This window comes from Vigna radiata, chromosome 5 (genome assembly GCF_000741045.1).
Source record: "Vigna radiata var. radiata cultivar VC1973A chromosome 5, Vradiata_ver6, whole genome shotgun sequence".
NCBI classification, from domain to species: Eukaryota; Viridiplantae; Streptophyta; class Magnoliopsida; order Fabales; family Fabaceae; genus Vigna; species Vigna radiata.
This window is the reverse complement of record NC_028355.1, coordinates 29,731,181-29,751,047: the sequence shown is the minus strand read 5'-3', so window position 1 is coordinate 29,751,047 and position 19,867 is coordinate 29,731,181. Positions and strand designations below refer to the sequence as shown.

The 19,867-nt window shown below is 33.4% G+C and overlaps 3 protein-coding genes across 3 annotated transcripts; 1 reads left to right on the top strand and 2 right to left on the bottom strand.

Annotated features, from left to right (window-relative positions):
- Nucleotides 1-1,051: 1,051 nt before the first annotated feature.
- LOC106761125 (gibberellin 2-beta-dioxygenase 1) lies at nt 1,052-2,432 on the bottom strand. Its single transcript, XM_014644636.2, has 3 exons — nt 1,974-2,432; nt 1,524-1,869; nt 1,052-1,386 (listed from the first exon to the last, which is right to left on the bottom strand). The coding sequence occupies exons 1-3, from the start codon at nt 2,306-2,308 to the stop codon at nt 1,138-1,140; spliced, it is 930 nt and encodes a 309-aa protein (XP_014500122.1). The 5' UTR covers nt 2,309-2,432; the 3' UTR covers nt 1,052-1,137.
- Nucleotides 2,433-3,746: 1,314 nt separating this feature from the next.
- Nucleotides 3,747-5,806, bottom strand: LOC106760585. Its single transcript, XM_014644004.1, has 2 exons — nt 4,663-5,806; nt 3,747-4,561 (listed from the first exon to the last, which is right to left on the bottom strand). Exons 1-2 carry the CDS (start codon nt 5,804-5,806, stop codon nt 3,747-3,749), a joined length of 1,959 nt encoding a protein of 652 aa, XP_014499490.1.
- Nucleotides 5,807-7,725: 1,919 nt separating this feature from the next.
- LOC106760584 (serine/threonine-protein phosphatase 7 long form homolog) lies at nt 7,726-9,244 on the top strand. The gene is made up of 4 exons (XM_014644003.1): nt 7,726-7,896; nt 7,990-8,616; nt 8,690-9,094; nt 9,170-9,244. Exons 1-4 carry the CDS (start codon nt 7,726-7,728, stop codon nt 9,242-9,244), a joined length of 1,278 nt encoding a protein of 425 aa, XP_014499489.1.
- The last annotated feature ends 10,623 nt before the right edge of the window (nt 9,245-19,867 follow it).

The window sequence follows — 19,867 nt, the reverse complement described above, 5'->3', positions numbered from 1 at the left end:
TTTCTTTCTTTCTTTGTTTCGTGTTTGTGAAGGAATAAAATTGGTTGGTTTGTGGATGATGTACCACTATGTATGAATTTTATATATAAGTACCAAGGTAATGGTTATTGTTCCAAATGGTGTGAAAGAGAATTCTAAGGAGGAATTTCTCGGTGATGTTTATTAAAGTTTGTAAGTATGAATATGGGAAGCTCAGTCTTGGAGTTCATCTTGGCATTCTAATGGTCACCTATTCTTAAGTAGAGAGGGGTAGTGATAGTAAGAGGTCCTAGCCTAGGGATTTTCCTTGGCCTAAGGTGAGTGATAACAACTAACCTTGTGTGGTAGCTTGGGGTAGGCCAACTATTTCACCATAACAAGTGTATGAACTACCATAGCTACATATTCATATTAATTTGGATGGTCAAGCCAATGGTCTGTCAAATATAAAGTTTAGTTTGTTATGATATGTGTATATGCAACTTCTATGAATGTTTAATTGAATTTATATATATCATTAATTGTTTTTACTTTTAGCTTACACTTCTGTTGTGTTCTGTGTTGTATGTTTTCCTTGACTTCTCTTTTTTTGTTATGATCATTCTATGGGTGTGAAGAGATGTCTCTAAAGCAAGCACTCGATGGAGGTAATACTACGGAGTAGATATTTTCAAAGTTTTAGATTGTATATAGTTTTGGTGTAGGAGTTTTTGTATATAAAATTTAAATTCCTATAGATATTTTGAATAATTATACGGTTAAAACTTTATAATCTAGTTAGATAATTGTCCTGTACATATCATAACTGTGTAACTCTTTTATATAGTATCTATACTTACTTTGGAATATTGCATTTCACTTGTAAACCCTGGTAGCAAGCGAAGTGTTAATAAGTATAAAAAACTTCTTATAAAAAGATTTTTCTATAATAATATTATTTTTATACAGTTAAGTTAAGAGAAGTGAGAGATTAAATGAATTAAAAAGATAAAATAATAGATTAATACTTTATTCATAAATTATTGGAATAAGTGAAGTATAAATAAAGTCTGAAATGTTTGCACTCTGATTCTAAATATTAAATGATTATTGTTGTATTAGAATATTGACAATATTTGATTGTACAAAGGACAAGTACCCTGATACTCCTCTGGCATATTATGAAGCTGCAATTCTCTCAAAATGTCCAAGCCTATTGTCAGCCAATCTTGAACCATAGGTTGAATTCTTGTACTCGAACCACGTAAACTCTTTGTATAGACTTTCTTTTCCTTTCATGAGAGAGGGCAATGGTGTTATTTTCTCACTCAAAGGTGGACCTCCAAAGTAAATCATTGAGAGCCTCGACTTCAACCCATTTGCCAAAACCCTGTGTCTCACACTCCCAAACCGTCCATTAGTCATAACCTATGGGAAAAACACACGCAATGAACACGTTAGAGTACTAATCAGATACAATGATTAACCAATATCATAAAATCATCTCACAAACCCCTTTTCAAATATAATATTATTCCATTTTGAATTTTTCAACATTGATGTACCTGAAGAGAATCTCCAACATTGATGAAGAAGGAGTTGTGATCAGGAGGGACTGAAATCCAGCTTCCATCTCTGAGATAAATTTGAAGACCTGAAGTGTTGTTAGACCTTAGCAGAGATATGATTTGTGGGTCTGTGTGTTCTCCAAATCCAATCATGTTCTGACCATTCACAGCAAGTTCAGGGCAAGTGGGATAGTGATTCACCCTGAAAACAGAGTCACTTTCTTTATCCCTCAAAAGCTTGCTGAACACATTCTTCTGCTGAATCTTCAGCCCTTCTGCCATCAGCTCAAGAATATCACAAGCCATTTTCTTCACAGAAGACATGTAGCTGTTCAATAGACACCTGCGATATAGCACCAACAAGAGATAACAAAATCAATCATTTCCTTAATTTGTTTAGTTCATTTATACATACAAGTTGAAACTGGTTGTATTTTGACAAGGCACCTGAATTTCTCGTGATTTTTACCATAGAGAGAAAAATCGTGTTCTTGATTGTTGTTTAGAAGAAGATACTCAACCCAACCAACATCACCATTGGGTCCAATCCTCTTGCTACCATACCCAAAAGGATTGGGAGGCCCTGCTTTTTCCTTCTCATTGAGTGGCAAAGAGAAGAACTTGAGGGCCTCAGTTTCCAATTGGGATATAGCTTCCATGGGGACTCCATGGTTGATGACTTTGAAGAATCCAAACTCCTCACAAGCATTGACTATGAGGGTCTTTGCATCAGGTTTGGAGAGGTCGACTATGGGAATTGTGGAAGAGAATGTTGATGCCATGCAGCTCTACTTTGAGTGCTAAATTGGAGGGAGAAGAAGGTGAGAATGAAGAGGGTTCGGAGAGTCAATGAAGGAGCCAAAGAGAGAGAGAATTTGAAGAGGGTTTGAGTTGTGAGAAAAAAGATTGGGTTCTGGTCTATTTATACCTAAAAACTTGATGGGGCATTGAGAAATGATAATGATATTTACATAACTTTTTTTACAATAATATTATTTAGATAATGATAATGATATTTACACAACTTTTTTTTATAAAAATATTATTTAAGTGTCATTATATATGATATGTAAATTATATTTAAATATTATCAAAAGTCTAAATATCATTATTTATTATCTTAAAAAAGAACATGATTCAATGTCCGATTTTGATATTGGAAACAAGATAATCATATTCATTAACTAGGTCTATAAAATATTATATTTAAGCGTGTAACAAAAATCTGTTCAAAGTTATTTGTTTTTTAAATGTCATTAACAAAATTCAACATTGTAGGTACATTTTCATCAGTATATTCATTTTTTATTATTAATTAATAATAGGGTTACGTTCAATTTTATAAATAAAAATACTAGTTGTAATACTATATAAAACAATATAATATAACTCCATTTTGGTAACCAAATTAACAAAATATCGATTTTTTTTTATCAACAAAATATGTAATATAATCAAGACCTTTTGACAAAAAAAGACAATATTCTTTTATTAAATCCACTACAGTGAAATGCTTCTTTTACAATCCAAAAGTAACCAAATATTCAAGACATGACACACCGTTATATTTCGAATACTAAAGTCATGCACAATACTCTTCAATATAAGGTTTTTTTACGGAAATAAGCAAATTTGAGTACCTAATTACGAAAATAGACAAAAACAAACAAAATTACAAAAATGGTGAAGTCGTGGGGTCAGAACGACTTTCAAAGAAGAAGTCGTGCCCTTCCTGCACGACTTCACACGGTTCACATGAACAGTGGTGAAGTCGTGTACTCCAAAAACGACTTATGGGCCTGGTAATCGATTACATGGAGCTGTAACCGATTACAACATGGTAAAATCGTGCCTCCCAAGCACGACTTCAGTTTTGTAGGCAAAAATGGGCTTGGTAATCGATTACAGACCCTTGTAATCGATTACCAGGAGGTTTTTATGTAGTAACAGCCTTGGTAATCGCTTACTAGTGTCTATAATGGGTAAAAAGTCCCTGGTAATCGATTATGATGCAGTGGTAATCGATTACCAGAGTAATTTGATTGTTGAACAACATTTTTATGAGGTGTTTTAGAAATTTTTAATATGTTTTTGTGTTAGACAAAGAAGATATTGTCCTTACAATTTATTTAATAAAAGAAGGAAATTAAAATGTAGAATAGAATTTTATATGAAATGTTAAAAGTAATAGATTTATTATTGATTCGATTACAAAATTAACTACTGACGAAATGGACAATTTCCCCTATGATGACCTTCGTTGCGGCAGTAAGGGCATTTTTTGGGCTGATCTGGAGTGGATTGATCCATCTCATTAGGAATCCTTTTTGTAGACGGTCTTCTGGATGCCTTGCGTCGCATATGAGGATCTGGTATGAAGTTTGGACCTGTATACGCAGACCAATAATCTTCATTTTTGATTGGGTGAAATTGTACTTCGTATGCCTTGTAAATGTTATTAAGGCTATATACTGGATCGATTACTTGGGTTAGTGGTATATGTGAATTTGCGCAAATGGCAATGACATGATGACATGGGAGACGAGTAGCTTGGAAGTGACCACAATCACACCACCATTCATTTAGCCTGACCTTATAGGAAATTGGATGTGGTCGATATTGGTGAGGTGTTGAAATTTCTTGAACATCAAATTCTGAATTTTCACAGTTGTAGCGATGAACATGACAAAATTCTGATTGTTGTTGATTTTTCCTAATAATGTCGACAATTTCTTCAGGAAATTGGTGGATTGCTTGTAGCATGTACTGTGCTTTTAGTCGTCGTTCAAGAAACCATGATTGTGTCCTCTTAAATGTTGTTTTGATGAGTGCACAAATTGGTAATGAACGTGCTCCCTTTAAAACGGAGTTCATGCACTCAGCAAGATTGGTCATATGTCCATATCTTCTCCCTCCATCAAAAGCTTGAGACCATTTATTTAATGGAATTTTATCTATCCAAGCAACTTGTTGTGGGTAATGGTGTCTTAGTGCAGTAAGCTTTGTCGTAACAATAGGTTGCTTGACCTCGTAAGCTGTACGGATGTAGTAAATTTGTACAATTATGTTAACTAAATATAAACATTAAATTGGTAGGTTAGATAGATTAAATTATGTTAACTATATATAGTAGTACCTAAATTGATGAATTGCTTTTTGAGGTCTTGATTTTTGAATTTGTTGTTGAAGTTGGAGGCTAGATGACGTATGCAATAAATAGAGTTCAAACCATCTTCTTCCCAACCAACTTCTTCTGATCTTAAGGCGGATAAGATACCCTTTCCTCTGTCAGTGCTGATGCAAATATTTGGTTGAGGGTAAACATGTTCTCGAAGTAGTTGAAAGAACCATATCATGGCCTCCTTTGTCTCACCTTCTACAATTGCAAATGCTATTGGAAAAAGATTTCTATTGCCATCCTGACTCATGGCGGTGAGAAAAGTTCCATGATATTTGCTCGTTAGAAACGTCCCATCGACTTGGAGAATGGGTTTACAATATTTGAAGCCTTGTATGCAAGGACCGAAAGACAAAAAAACTCTTTCCATAATGTAGCAATTATTGTCTGTTTGTCCATCAATCTCCACTGGAGAACCGGTGCACTGTAATATTGTACCAGGGTTTGCTTCCTTCACCGCATGCAACCACCTGGGTAGATGGTTATAAGACTCTTCCCAATAACCAAACTCCATGGCAAGAGCCTTTTGCTTTGCGATCCAAGCTTTTCTGTATGACACAGAATATCCGAATCGAGCTTTAATATATGCAATCAAACTTTTGATGGGAATGGAGGGGTTTGTGCGGACAAAATTTGATACAATTGCGGCAATGTGAGTACAATCAAGATTTGTATGATCTTGAGATAGTATGTTTGAGAAACAGGTATGTTGGCCATCAATATTTTTGATTTCCCAATATTTACGGACTTTGCTATAGCCTGCCCTCAATCGCCATTGACAACCATTGTGGTATTCTAGACATCGAATAACATAAATGTTAGGCTTCAATTCAACAACGTTGTATTTGTAACCATTGGTCATGTGATATTGTTTGATTGCAACAACAATTTCCTCCTTTGATTGGAATTGCATACGCTCATGCAGTTCTGGAATGACATGCTGAGACGACTGTGTCATTTGATCGTCATCACCATGTTCATCGCGAAGTAAGCTATCCATTTCATCATCTGTGCTGAAATCATCAACATTATCTAGTATCAAAGGTTCTTCTTCATCAATGTTTTGTGATGACGAAGATGCTCTGAAGTTCCACGATGCCATTACGTAATGAAATATTTTGAGTATTGTTGTGAAGTTGGATTGGTTTAAAGATAGAAGGCAAAGTAGTGAAGATGGAATGGAATGGTAAAGTAGTGAAGATGGAATGGTCTGAAGATGAAATATATTAGTCATGCAAGTAGCCAATTACTGATTTTTCTTGGAACCATGACCTATGTTTAGGTTTGCATGCATGCGTATTAAATTTTGGACAGTGACCTTTCATTTCTACACAAAATAGAAATGATTTTGGGCATGCTGTTTTGCGTGTACAAGTTATATATTTAATATTTTTTCATATCATTTAACCAAATAAATTATTAATATTACAAAACATAATTAAATTTTTTTATGGTAAACATATGTTGTTCTAATTAAATTTTTTTATGATAAACATATTTCTTTTCAATTTTTACAATTAAACTGATATTTAAAATTATTTTTGAAAGTAATAAAAATAATTTAAATTAAATAAAAATAGAAAAAGTGAAGTTTTGAAGTCGTGCATCCCTACAACTTCACTTTTTTCATTTTTATTTAATTTAAATCATTTTTATTACTTTAAAATTAATCTAAATTTAATAAAAAAATAAATAAGAGGTGCAAATAAATTGGAAAAATAATTATTTGACCATAAATATATTGTATAATGTTGAGAATAATTTTCTGATTATGAGGTTAATTTTTTCAATCTTTTTTAAAAACTAAACCAAGTTTTTGAGTGAAAATTTGGAATAAATCATAGATAATTCTTAAAACTTTTTTTAAAATTCAAAAAATAAGTATGTTTCTTTTACCTGTTGTATAATATTTTAATTAATTTTTTTGTGCTAAACATATTTTTTTTCAATTTTTACAATTAAATTGATAATTTTAATAATTTAAAATTATTTTTGAAAATAATAAAAATATTTAAATTAAATAAAAATGAAAAAAGTGAAGTTGTGGAAGTCGTGCACCCCCAACTTCACTTTTTCTATTTTTATTTAATTTAAATCATTTTTATTACTTTAAAATTAATCTAAATTTAATAAAAAAATCAATAAGAGGTACAAATAAATTAGAAAAATAATTATTTGACCATAAATATGTATAATGTTGAAAATAATTTTGTGATTACGAGGTTAATTTTTTCAATTTTTTTTTTAAAAACTAAACCAAGTTTTTGAGTGAAAATTTGGAATAAATCATAGATAATTCTTAAAACCTTTTTTTAAAATTCAAAAAATAAAATGTGTCTTTTACATGTTGTATAATATTTTAATTAATTTTTTTGATGCTAAACATATTTTTTTTCAATTTTTACAATTAAATTGATAATTTTAATAATTTAAAATTATTTTTGAAAGTAATAAAAATATGTAAATTAAATAAAAATTAAAAAAGTGAAGTTGTGGGGGTGCACGACTTCCATAGTTGAAGTCGTGCACCCCCCACAACTTCACTTTTTTCATTTTTATTTAATTTTAATCATTTTTATTACTTTAAAATTAATCTAAAATCATAAAAAATTGCAAAAAAATTCTAAATTATTTTATATTTGTTATAAGTATTTTATTATAATAAAAAAAATTCATTAAAACAATTAATGTATTATAAATTGTTGTATATAAATTATGTACAACTTAAATTATTAATTAGGTGTGTAGTAGGCTTCCTATTCATAAGCATGTGTCTGTGTTATCCGTGCAATAATAATTTCACTGCACCACTTTCATTATTCGCACCTAACATTATTGATGGACTAGTCACGCCAAAAATTTTGCTGCATAAAATCATGTGGGAGGAACCTTTGCATTTGCATCACTAGAAGCATTCTTTTCCAGAGAAAGAATTTCAATCTCCTCCTCTGATTGAATTGCATCTTTTTCCGTTACGCAAAAAATATTCGATATGGCTTTTGCACGTATCTTCCCGTTGATATGTCTCTTTTGTGTCTTCAAGACAACCACGTTGTTAAGGCAATTTGGGAAGGAAGTGAAAGAGTTCTTCGACCCAGAAGACATGCATTATGGATAGCGAAGCATGTCGATGAACTAGATGAAAGAGTGATCAACATACTACAAGCAGTCGGATTTCACCATATTTTGAAGGTCTCAAATATGGAAATAAATCACGTCCTAGTGACTACTTTAGTGGAAAGGTGGAGAATTAAGACTCATACTTTCCACTTGCCTCTGGGGTAGACTACGGTAACATTGGAAGATGTTGCATTGCAACTAGGGCTTCCGATTGAAGGTAATGCTGTCACTAGCATCAGCAGTGGACCTCTGACATTATTTTGCCAGCAATTATTAGGGCATGTTCCACCGGAAAACACTATTAGGGGCAACAGAATCAAATTGTCCTGGCTGAATAATACATTTCGGCAATTACCTCATGACGCCCCCGATGAGGTAGTGGAACAATACGCTCGAGCGTACATGTTGTTGATAATTGGCAGCATACTAATGCCAGATACTTCTGCAAGCATGGTACATTTGATGTATCTACCACTTTTAGCTGACTTGCAGATGGTGGTAAACTACAGCTGGGCATCCGCAGTTCTGGCCTGTTTATACCGTGCCCTTGATCATGGTACAAGAGTTGATCAAGACAATATCGGTGACTGCATGATATTGTTACAGTGCTGGGCATGGGAAAGAATAACATGTATTGCTCCGCAAATACATGAGGTCAATCAGGACGACATTTATGGCGGTGCTGTTTTTCCAGTGGCGAAAAGATGGTGTCGTACAACACAATCAATTTTTCACGACACCACTACTTTACAACAATTTCGTCAAAAATTAGATGACCTTACACCGAAACAGGTATTGTACTTTTCAATATTTCGACCCAAATATACCATAAATTATTTTCTAACAAATTATTAAAATATTTCAGTTCATATGGACTCCCTACCGATGTGATGAAATTCGTCGCATGATTACAGTCCAACTGCCCCCCACTTCTCGAGCAGTTGTGCCTCTTATATGTTTCTCAGTTGTAGAATTCCACCACTCAGACCGTGTTATACGTCAACTTGGATTTCGTCAACTTCTCCCACAAACACCGATGAATCTCGACAAGATACATAAAGAGGATATGAGAGGACGAGCTGACTGGGATTGGCAAGAACACCATAAACAATGGATTGGTTTATGGAATGACCATCAAAATCGTTTCTTTAACAGCGTTCCATTCCACAAAAATGGTCACTTGCGTGACGAATATGAGTATATGCAGTGGTACATAAGTCATACAATCCGTTATTTAGCTCCAATTGTAGATGACTCATCGGACGAAGAGGTTAAACTATATTTGTATTTTTCCATTATGTAATGTTTATTATTTCCTGCAAAACTTACTTTTTCTTTTCAACAGTATGACTTGGATCAACAACAACATTTTCAAGCACCGTCTGCATATCGTTCATCACCACCCTACGACGTCCCATAACGGTCTTCCTTTGACCACCTACAATATCCATATCCAACTCAGTATCCTCAAGGTGGACAATCTTATGGTTATTATTCACCATCAACACCACACAGTGCAGGTCCGTCAACATTTACTGTGGGTCCTTCCCATCATTTTGGAACGTCTACAATGACTCCATTGTCTGCATATGAACACGCTTCTTCGTCACAAAACGTTTATCGGCCGACAATGGATTTCCAAAATGAACAACATTCCATTCAAAGCGAAGACGAAGGTACGCAGTCTCCGCAATCACAAAGACGAGGACAACGCCAAAGAAGAAGACCAACTTATGGGACTGGAGGACATAGATAAACCTTAACTTCAATTGTATTTTATCATCTACCATGTATTTTTAACAAATAATAAAAATTTATTCTCATAAGAATATTGTGTAACTTTCATCTAAGAATATTGTGTCATAGAAATTTATNAAATTTATTCTCATAAGAATATTGTGTAACTTTCATCTAAGAATATTGTGTCATAGAAATTTATGATACAGCTTCCATAAAATGTGATAATGATATTGCACAGATGATTGGACGTTGGCAAAAAGCACAAACTATTGATAGGTCTGTTAAACGTCCAAACACATCTCAGTATATTGAACTATTCGTCTAAACAATAGATATATGTCCTCCAACTCAATCTGAGAACTACGAGGATCTTAAAGATTGGACTTACACGGACGAAGACGGACAAACAAGAACAAGATTCATATACCCTTTACGTCAATGGTAATCTGTAATGTTTAACAATTTTTCCATTACTTTATACTATTTATAAGTCCTTATAACTCTTCTACTTGGATGACTGTAATAACTACTTGTTATGCTTAATACTCGACTTCAACTTCGATTATTGTAATAATAACTTGTTATATTTCTTATTATTTCATATGTTCACAATGTATATAAATTTAAATGCAAATTGTTAAACTAATATTTCTATCCAAATGATATTATTCCCTTCTCAAATAATACAGCCAAATAAATTTCTATGCAAAAAAAACCCCTGGTAATCGATTACAGAGACACTGTAATCAATTACCAGAGCCTTTATGTCATCCCACTACTACAGGCCCTGGTAATCGATTACCCTCACCCTGTAATCGATTACCAGGGCCCCCCCGTAATCGATTACAGCATTCCCGTAATCGATTACGAGCGCAACCCTACCCTATAAAATCAACTTTTTCTCTCTCATAACGCACACCCAAACCCTATTTCGCACAGCAGCGCCCAAAACCTCCATTGCAGCACCTTAGAAAGCTCCAAAATCACATCTTTTCCTACTTTTTCCACTTTTAAACAACATTTTCACATTCTACTCTCCATTCTCTTCAATTTCCACCAATTGAAATTTGAAATGGCGGATTCTTCCAAGAGGCAAAGGGTTAGGGGCTCATCTTCTACAGCTGCGGGAAGTCGCCGCCGTCAGCCTTCACCGATGGAAACCTCGTTGTCACTCTCACCACCATCATCACCAACTGAATCACAGCAAATTCATCAGTTTTCAAACCCTGCACTTGCTGAAAGGTATTTCACCCTTTTTAGTGACCGTGAGGTCATTGAACCAAAATGGCTTGACGATGAATATTTCCAAACAGAAAATCTGGAAGTTTTCCACATGCTGACAAATCTGAGCTTGATTGATTTTGTGTCTGATGTAACAGATTACTATCCTGATTTGATACGAATTTTTTATAGTAATCTGAAAATTTCTGATAATGGAACCATTAAGACTAAGGTCAAGAATGTTAAAATTATTATCAAACCCAATCTATTAGCTTCCATAGCCGACATACCCTGTTCTAGATTGAATTTTGAAGGAAAAATACTAGATTAATGGGCAGATGAATACAGTTTCCACGCGGCAAAAGAGTTGATAATTTTGCCACACAAACCTCAACATGGTAGAATTCTAGCCGGATCCATGACAGTTGATGCTAGAATATTACATTATATTATCGCTCGTATTTTTTTGCCACGTGTTTCTAACATTGCCCAGGCTAGTGAGGAAGATATTATCTTACTGTGGATTATAATGACCGGGAAGCAGATAAACTGGACCCATCTCATCCGATATAGGATGAAGAAGGCTTTGAAGCCAAATGCTCCTTTACCATATGCATTTTTTATCACCCGTATCTTGGAACATTTTGAAATTCCATTGGATGATGAAATTCGTGGCCCACGGAACAGGCATATGAGGATATCGAAAAAATCATTAGATTCCTTTGGATTTCACAAAAATGCAGACGACATATGGGTTCACAAAACTCCTCCTCCTCCTCCTGAAGGCGACAATGAAGCACCTCCTGCACAACAACCACCACCACCGCCCATTCTTCCCCACCAAACTTTTTCAAATGATGACTTCATGAGGGGGATCAATGATCTGAGAACATTTGTGGGGGACAACTTCAACGCATTGAATGAAAGACTTGAACAGCTCGAGCTCAACATGGGAGACCGCTTCGATACATTGGACACTCGAGTTGGTCATTTAGAGCATGAGGTTCTGCGTCGTCATTTTGATCCACATGGTGGACCTTCCTCCTAGATAGTTACCAGTGTTATTGTGTTTATTTTTACTTTTTATCGTTATGTAATGCATTTTGAATTGAATAAAATACTTCAAATTTCGTTTATGAGTTTATCTCCTTCTTTCCAATTGTAATTTCATTCAATAAAATATGACTCTACAACACAAATAAAATGACTCAAACAATCTGGTAATCGATTATCACTGATCTGTAATTGATTACAAGGTACTTTTTGTCTATTACGCGCGTTAGTAAGCCATTACCAGTGACTGTCATTGCATTCAACCTGCTGGTAATCGATTACCACTGCATCGTAATCGATTACCAGGGACTTTTTGCCCATTACAGACACTGGTAAGCGATTACTAGGGCTGTTACTACATAAAAACCTCCTGGTAATCGATTACAAGGGTCTGTAATCGATTGCCAGGCCCATTTTTGCCTACAAAACCGTTGTAATCGATTACAGCTCCATGTATTCGATTACCAGGCCCAGAAGTCATTTTTGGGGTGCACGACTTCACCACTGTTCATGTGAACAGTGTGAAGTCGTGCAGGGGGCACGACTTCTTCTTTGGAAGTCGTTCTGGCCCCCTCACGACTTCCCATTGACGTTTTTTTGCCCATTTTGGTAATTTATGAGGCAAATTTGCCTACCAGGGGTAAAAAAACCTCAATATAAATTTAAGTTTTCTTTATTCAACACCAATGCCATATAGCCTTTCTACTTTAGTTTTTTTTTTTTTTAAGAACTCAATTCAGAAAAGCTGATCAAAATTTTAAAATCACCACTGAAATTTATAATTTTTTATTTTTTAAGTTTCAATTTTACGAATAATTAAAGTAATGGTATACATTTTGCTTTAGTTATTTAAATAATCGTTATCATATGTCTTTCTAAGGTTAAATTCGCAAAAATACAAAAGTTACCACTTTCACAATTTTTTCTTCTTTCCTCAGCAAAACACTATTCATTCAATACAAACCTTGCGAACACCATCATTGCTTCACATCTCGCTATTGTTCTAAGGCTGCATTCATCTCCATTACTGTGGTGAGTGCGACTTGTCGTTCCTTTTGCATTTTTTTCGCACGATTGTGGTCATTTTTTACCTTTTTTGCACCATTGTGGTCAAATTAATATGTTGTTAATGTCTATGACCAAGCACTGTAGCATTGTGGTAGGATTGTGTAGCTCTAAAAAATGAAGGTATTATTGCATTCTTCTCCATTATTTTTCACACTCTTAAGTTTTTATTATTATCTTGAAAATGTATTTTTAATATGAGTCTGTAATTTTTTATTATCTGTTTACTTTTTGTATGTTTGATACGCGATTAAATATATGTTTAAATATATTGTTGTATTTAGTTAGCTTTAGTTTACGTTAGAAATGAAATACAAAAATTATTCACCATCTCCAAGATTTTTGAAGAACGGTATTTTCTTAAAAATTAATATAATAGGAGGTTGTACTAATAATTTGCACTACTAGTTCAAAATGTCTTATCATACGTCCTGTAAGCATTTAATGTATCGTTCAAGTATATGATTCAAGAAGGGTTGGACGATGTATAGCTCTTTTGACATTAGACGACATAAGATTAGACCCTTATGAAAAGTTGTTTTAGATGTATATTTTAGTGTGCTTTTCATTAGACAATATTCTTAATGGAATACTTTTACTTATAACACTATTTTTTATGTAAGACATTTAAGCTTCAGTATTATTGGGATTCTTAATAAAAGATATTTTAATTTGAGAACTTGAGAGCATATCCTACTATTTTGCACATATTTCTAAGATAGCTCCTTGATGACATATCTTTCTTTTCGTCTCTACATTAGTATAAATCCTTAAGTATGTTATGTCAAAAGCTTTCATGTATGTTTTTCTTATTGATCAGACACTTCCAGTAAACAATGTGTTAGGATATAGAATTCAGAGAAACGTTGTTATGTATTTTCTTGTTTTCAGAAGTCTGTCTATTAGCATTTGGACAATTTGCGTACCTACTCGTATAAGGCCTTAGGTTTTCATTTGATTTGAGCAAGTGCTCAGATGTTATAGGTCAAGTAGGCACTTCTCTTCTTGAAAAAATATTTCGTTTAATGCTTATTATTAAACTTCAAAACTTAGGTTGCTATACGGTCTAGTCTCTTTAGATAATATTGTCTTAACATCTTACATAATCTAGTTTTGACATTATTTCTTCCTGCCTGACCACCATGCTCTTCAACAAACTCAGTCTAAGCTAACATTGTCCTAACAATAGCTCGCACTAGTCTGATCCAGTCTAACCAAACTCAATCTAGCCTAACCTAGCTCAACATAGTCCAACCTATTCCAATCTAACCCGACCATGAGAAAGAATACATATATTTAAATTATTACGTAAATTATTAGAACTTGTCTGACATTTATAATATTGATTATTAGTTTAGTTTGAATATCAATACTTATAATTACGTTTAATTGAGTTTGGTTGTTTGACTTAATTTTGATTATATTTATATATATTATTATACATTGTGTTTATTATTTTGATATGTTTACATTTAATGAGATATCAGCTTGGTGTTCATTATTGAATATTTATACTTTGTTTTTGTAATTGACATATCAAATTTTGTGTGTTTAAAATGTGTGCGTAGTAAAGAGGCACGTCAAACTAACTTTTAATCTTGTATATTATTTATTGTGAAAGTTATTAATAGATGTATCCGGTGATAAACTACATTCTTATATTATCGACAAACTTCAAATTTATTAGCAATTACAAATAAAAATATCGATCGAAAAATATATTATTATAGTTTCTATAGTTTTATATAGCATTGTCTTATCATCATCCTTTTAATAAAAACAAAAAGTTAAATTTCATCATTTACGAAAAAAGGGCATGAAAGGACAATATAAGGTTATATCCATGTCTTTGAATATTTGATCAGTTGTTTGAGATAAACTATAATAATCAAAATAAAATATCGAACATTCAAAAGAATTTATCTTCTCATATATACATGCCAAATAGTATTTGAACACGTAGCTATATGACAACGTAATCAAATGTCTATGATGAAAAATTTGAACGTCAACTCTGTCTGCTGCTTGAAACAGCAACAGTGAAAAAGAATAGAAGTATATTTTTTTTTCTTTTTTTCTTGTTGGTGCCTTCGTTCCTCTTTCCTTATTCAATGTTTGCAATCATTTTGGGTGTTCATCCACTCTCATGTCTTTCAAAGGCCCCATGTGCATGCGATGTTTTGAGTGATCTACAGTGCCAAGATAAAAACCTATTTTTGGAATTGTACGTTGTACCTAAATTTTGAAAACGAGAATACAAATTGTTTTCCAATGACAATGAGAGTGACTACGTACTTTACATTACATTATTGCTTTTTTCTTTATGTATTTTAAATCAACTCAAATTCCAAAAAAAAAAAAAGTGGGTTTATTAAATCCCCATTATTATCATACTACTACTCGAACATGTTTTATAAGATCGGTGTAATAAGATACGATACCAGTCCAGTAATTAAGAAATTGATATATTATAACATAGTTAGTTTCAACGTTCAATAAATGTGTATACAATGTTTTATTTAACAAAATAGTCTCAGAGTTTAAAGCTCTGAGTACCAAATGAGAAAAAAAGAGAGAGCGATGAGAAAAAAGAGAGATGGAGAGTTAAACATTCTAAATAAAATAGTGAGTGGTTGAGTGTTGAGGAAAAAGAGATAGCAAAAATAGTATATGGAATGATCATGTCACAGTTGATGAAAAAGACCAATTATAATAATTGGTGTCTAGAAGATACTGCTGAGATTTTAATAGTTTGAGATATGATAGAAGAAGGGTATGAGGAATTCGATGTGAATGAACACTCGATGTGGATAACAAAAAATGGTGAAAAGATAGAAAAATTAGGATATAAAACTCTTAACAAAAGAATATTAAAAGTGCAACAAAACAAGGAGAGCTAACTATTTCTCTAAACCTTTTTTATATTATACAAATAAGGGAGAGAGAAATACATACTCTAATAAGACTCTTCTTAGTATAACATATTGTTTTTCTAATAAGACTCTTCATCTAGCATGTGTATTTTTTAAACATAAAAAAAGGGAAGATTGTAAAGATATGACAAGCTTGTTACAAGATAATCTCGTTTAATCACTAGTGCAAAAATAATTTATCATGTCACGCGTTTAAAAGTGCATTAGATTCAATTTAAGTTATATATTTGCAAACACACTCTTAACAATTATTCTTATTACATATATTTTTGTATCTATTTCTCGTAGACCATTATCGTATCAATAAAATAAATTGGTATTTTCATTAAAATATATGTCTATCTTATTCAAAATATTGTTTATTTTAGTGACTTTTCTCATTCAAAATATTGTTATTCAAATTAGTAACTTGAATGCTGAAATGCATGTACCTATCAAATCACAATACTTCATTCCTAACGAGGAAGAAACTATCCACAAATCCTTGTAGGCTAAATACTAATTTAGTTTAGAGTATATCATAAATTTATCTCATTTACTTCTAGGTTAAGTAGCTATAATGGAATATCATTTGCTTACTTTATGCATATACTCATTTGTTTGTATAGCTTCTTCTTGTGGATAGATAGTTTTTTTTTTCTGTAGAAATATATTCTTTTAGCGTTTGTACTCTTGTCTCATTTTTTTTCCATTATTAATTTATACCACTTGTAGAAATCAATACTTTGGATGTTTTAAAAATTCATGTGTGCAGGTTGTTAGGAATATGTCTACGGACGGTGGCCAATTGCTAATAAATAGGTCAATTTTTCCAAATTCACTTTTGAAAAACTGGGTTGATAGAATGAAAGTTAATTTCGGGTTTTTCTCTTCCCTTTTACCTTTTGGAACTATTTTTTTCTTAATGCAGAAAATTTTAAGGGAAGGAGATTCCATGCACAAAATGAAAAGGTTTTCCAATATTACTTACCAAAAAAAATTCAGATTTATCTTATGTTAAAAAATTAAAACACATACATATCCTTTCAATTCTTAATCAAACCGTTTTAAGAGAAAGTAAGTAACATCTAAGAACAAAACTAATTAAATTTAAAGGTAATTGAAACAGCTCTAATGTATGTTCTTAAAAGAGAATCTGACAATAAAAATTTATTTTATATAATTTTTATATTTAAAATGTGTGAGTACTAGTACAGGAAGGGAAAAAGACATCGGTTGTTTTTGTTTATAGATATTGGATCTGCAACCGAAGCATATTCAAGCAAGGTAAAAAGGAGTAAGTTTTTTGCCTCGGGTATGAACCGATCAAAAGATGATAGGATTATGCCTCGGTTTTTAGCTAACTGAGGTAGTAACGTGATTTTTTTTTTCATATTTTAGGCCTGTATTGAATCGGTCCCTAGCTCTTTGAATCATTGCTTCCAAATCACTTCCCAACATTGAATGTTTGGGGTTCTCAACATTGAACGTCTGGGGTTCTCGGGAGGAATTTCAATATTAATCGGACCACCACTCAACAACCGTGCTACCTTTATCAGACCACCATAGGCCACCACGCGAAGTCTTCTTCTCCAACGCGTCACAACCACCATGGCATTCTCCAGAACCACGATGCTATCCATGGCAACCTACAGGAAATAGAAACCAAGCCAGAGAACCAGGACACCGCCACGAGCTCCATGAGGCCGCCGTCATGACCACCGTGAGAGCTCTCTCTCTCCTTCACACAACCTGCAACTCGAAAGGCAACCAGCAGATCGCACCACCACCGCCTTCGAAGTAGCCACCGCCAATGTCATCGTGCGCAGAGAACTCGTGACAGAGCATAGCAATTTCCCCAATATTCACCCCGTCGTCATCAAACCCTAAGTCGCACCACCACCATCAACATTAGAAAAACCCCAATCGCAAGTCGCCATACTCACCTTCTTCACCAGAAACCTCCATTGGCACACTCGCATGGTCGTCGTTCAGCCTCCGTTCAACCTCCATGGTCGTCGCTCACCAGAAACCTCACTTCACTCCCAACGGCCACCGCTTGCTCTTCCCTCCAGAGGCGACACACTTGTAGGCAACGATGAGGTGGCGATGGCTCCTAGCGGTAGGGTTTTGGCGAACAAAGAGGAAGACGAAAGTCTCTGCGTGGAGGGGGAGAAAAGAAGGGGAAAAGGGGAAGGGGGCGAGATCGAGAACACTTTTGTCAGGGAGAAGAAAGAGGAACAACAATGGCGTAAAAATGTTTTCTAGAGGTAAGATAAAGCACATCTACTACCTCGGCTAACCAATAAACAGGGCAATAAACCACTATATGGATCGGTTCTCCCAATAACCGATGCCAAAACGCCCAAAAGAAACAAGTTATAGGCCTCAGTTTACAACTCACCCCAGGCATAAAGAGCTTTTTACACCAGCTCTTACTAAACTGATGTTGTATGGTACTGCAAGGACTGCAACGTTCATATGTGTCAGTAATGGACAACACCTATTGCCTCGGGTCCCCAGTTGACCAAGGCAGTACAGGAAATTTTCAGGTCTTAGGCATCAGTTCATTGTGAACCGAGTCATAAAAGTTCACCTTATTTACAATTCTGTCACCACATTTTGATAGGCTTCGGTTCTATTAAAAACGAGGCCTATTGTACGATTTTAAATCCAGTTTTTTTACTAGTGGAGGTTGCTATATAGAACCAGTTTTTGTTCGAAAAAAAAAATTGCGAAGAACTTGCTTTTATCCAAAAAGTAACTAACAAGAAGATAAAATACACAAATTTAAAAATACAACATAATGACATCCATATGTAGCTTTGGTTCTATACATGTCTCTTAATCATAAAATTATTTTTACCAAAATGGGTTAGAACCCGTGAGTCAACCCGGTTCACCACGGGTTTGAGTCAGGTTGTGTTTGAAAAAAAATGAATTTTTTTTATACGGTTCAATTTTCAACTCGACTCACTTAGAATTCAGCTCACCTGTGTTGAACCCGTGGTGAGGCAGATTGACTCACCATCCCACCTAGTTTAATTTAATTATTTTTTATTTTATGTTTCAATATTATTAGTTAATATTTTTTTATTGTATTATAAATGGGAATAAAGAAAAAGATGTGTCAAGAGAACAAAATATTATAAATTTATTCGTTCGAGACTATAATATTATAAATTATAAATAGATAAATGACACAAAAATTATCAATATTATAAACTTATTTATTCATTTTTTTTTAGTTTATAATTGAGTTGTATGTTAATTTTTTTTATTTTATATTTTTTTGGAGTTGGACATTATTTTAAAGTGAAATTATTTAAATTTGAATTATAAAAAATTGTAACTTTTATTTTAAGAAAATGTAATTAAGTAAGTGAGTGAGTTAACTCGTTAATCCACAAACCCATGGTGGGTCGGGTCGAGTTCAAATTTTTTGGACTCACTAATAAATATTCAGATTTGGTTGACTCACTAAGTAGTCAACCCGTAATGAGTCACACCGAGTTAGGTCGGGTGACCCGTTTTGACAACTCTACATGAAATAGAAAATTTAGAATTTTAGTTTTGAATTTTTAAATTTTTACGAGGCCTTTCAGTTTTGTTATTTTAATGATCCTGATTTTGTGACACCCCTGAGTATTATTGACAAGGAAGGTGTCAACTTGTGTAGGCTAAACAAGGCATGTGAGGGTTTGTATTTTCAGAGGCTATTGCATAGAGCAGGGCTCTAGAATTATGACCCTGCCTGTCCTGCAGGTATCACAGACAAGATCTATCAGAAAAAAATACAGTATATATATATATATATATATATATATATATATATATATATATATATATATATATATATATATTTGGTGATTTGATTTCATTGGCATGCTTAATTTTGATCATCAATTGTCAAAACCTAGCTATTAGCAAATAGGGTCTCGATCACACAGTAACAACAGGAAGCATTATTGAAAGATGATTATTAAGTAATTAGGAAACTGTAATCCATCAATGTTATAAACTAGGATGAAGACACTACTAAATAGATAGGT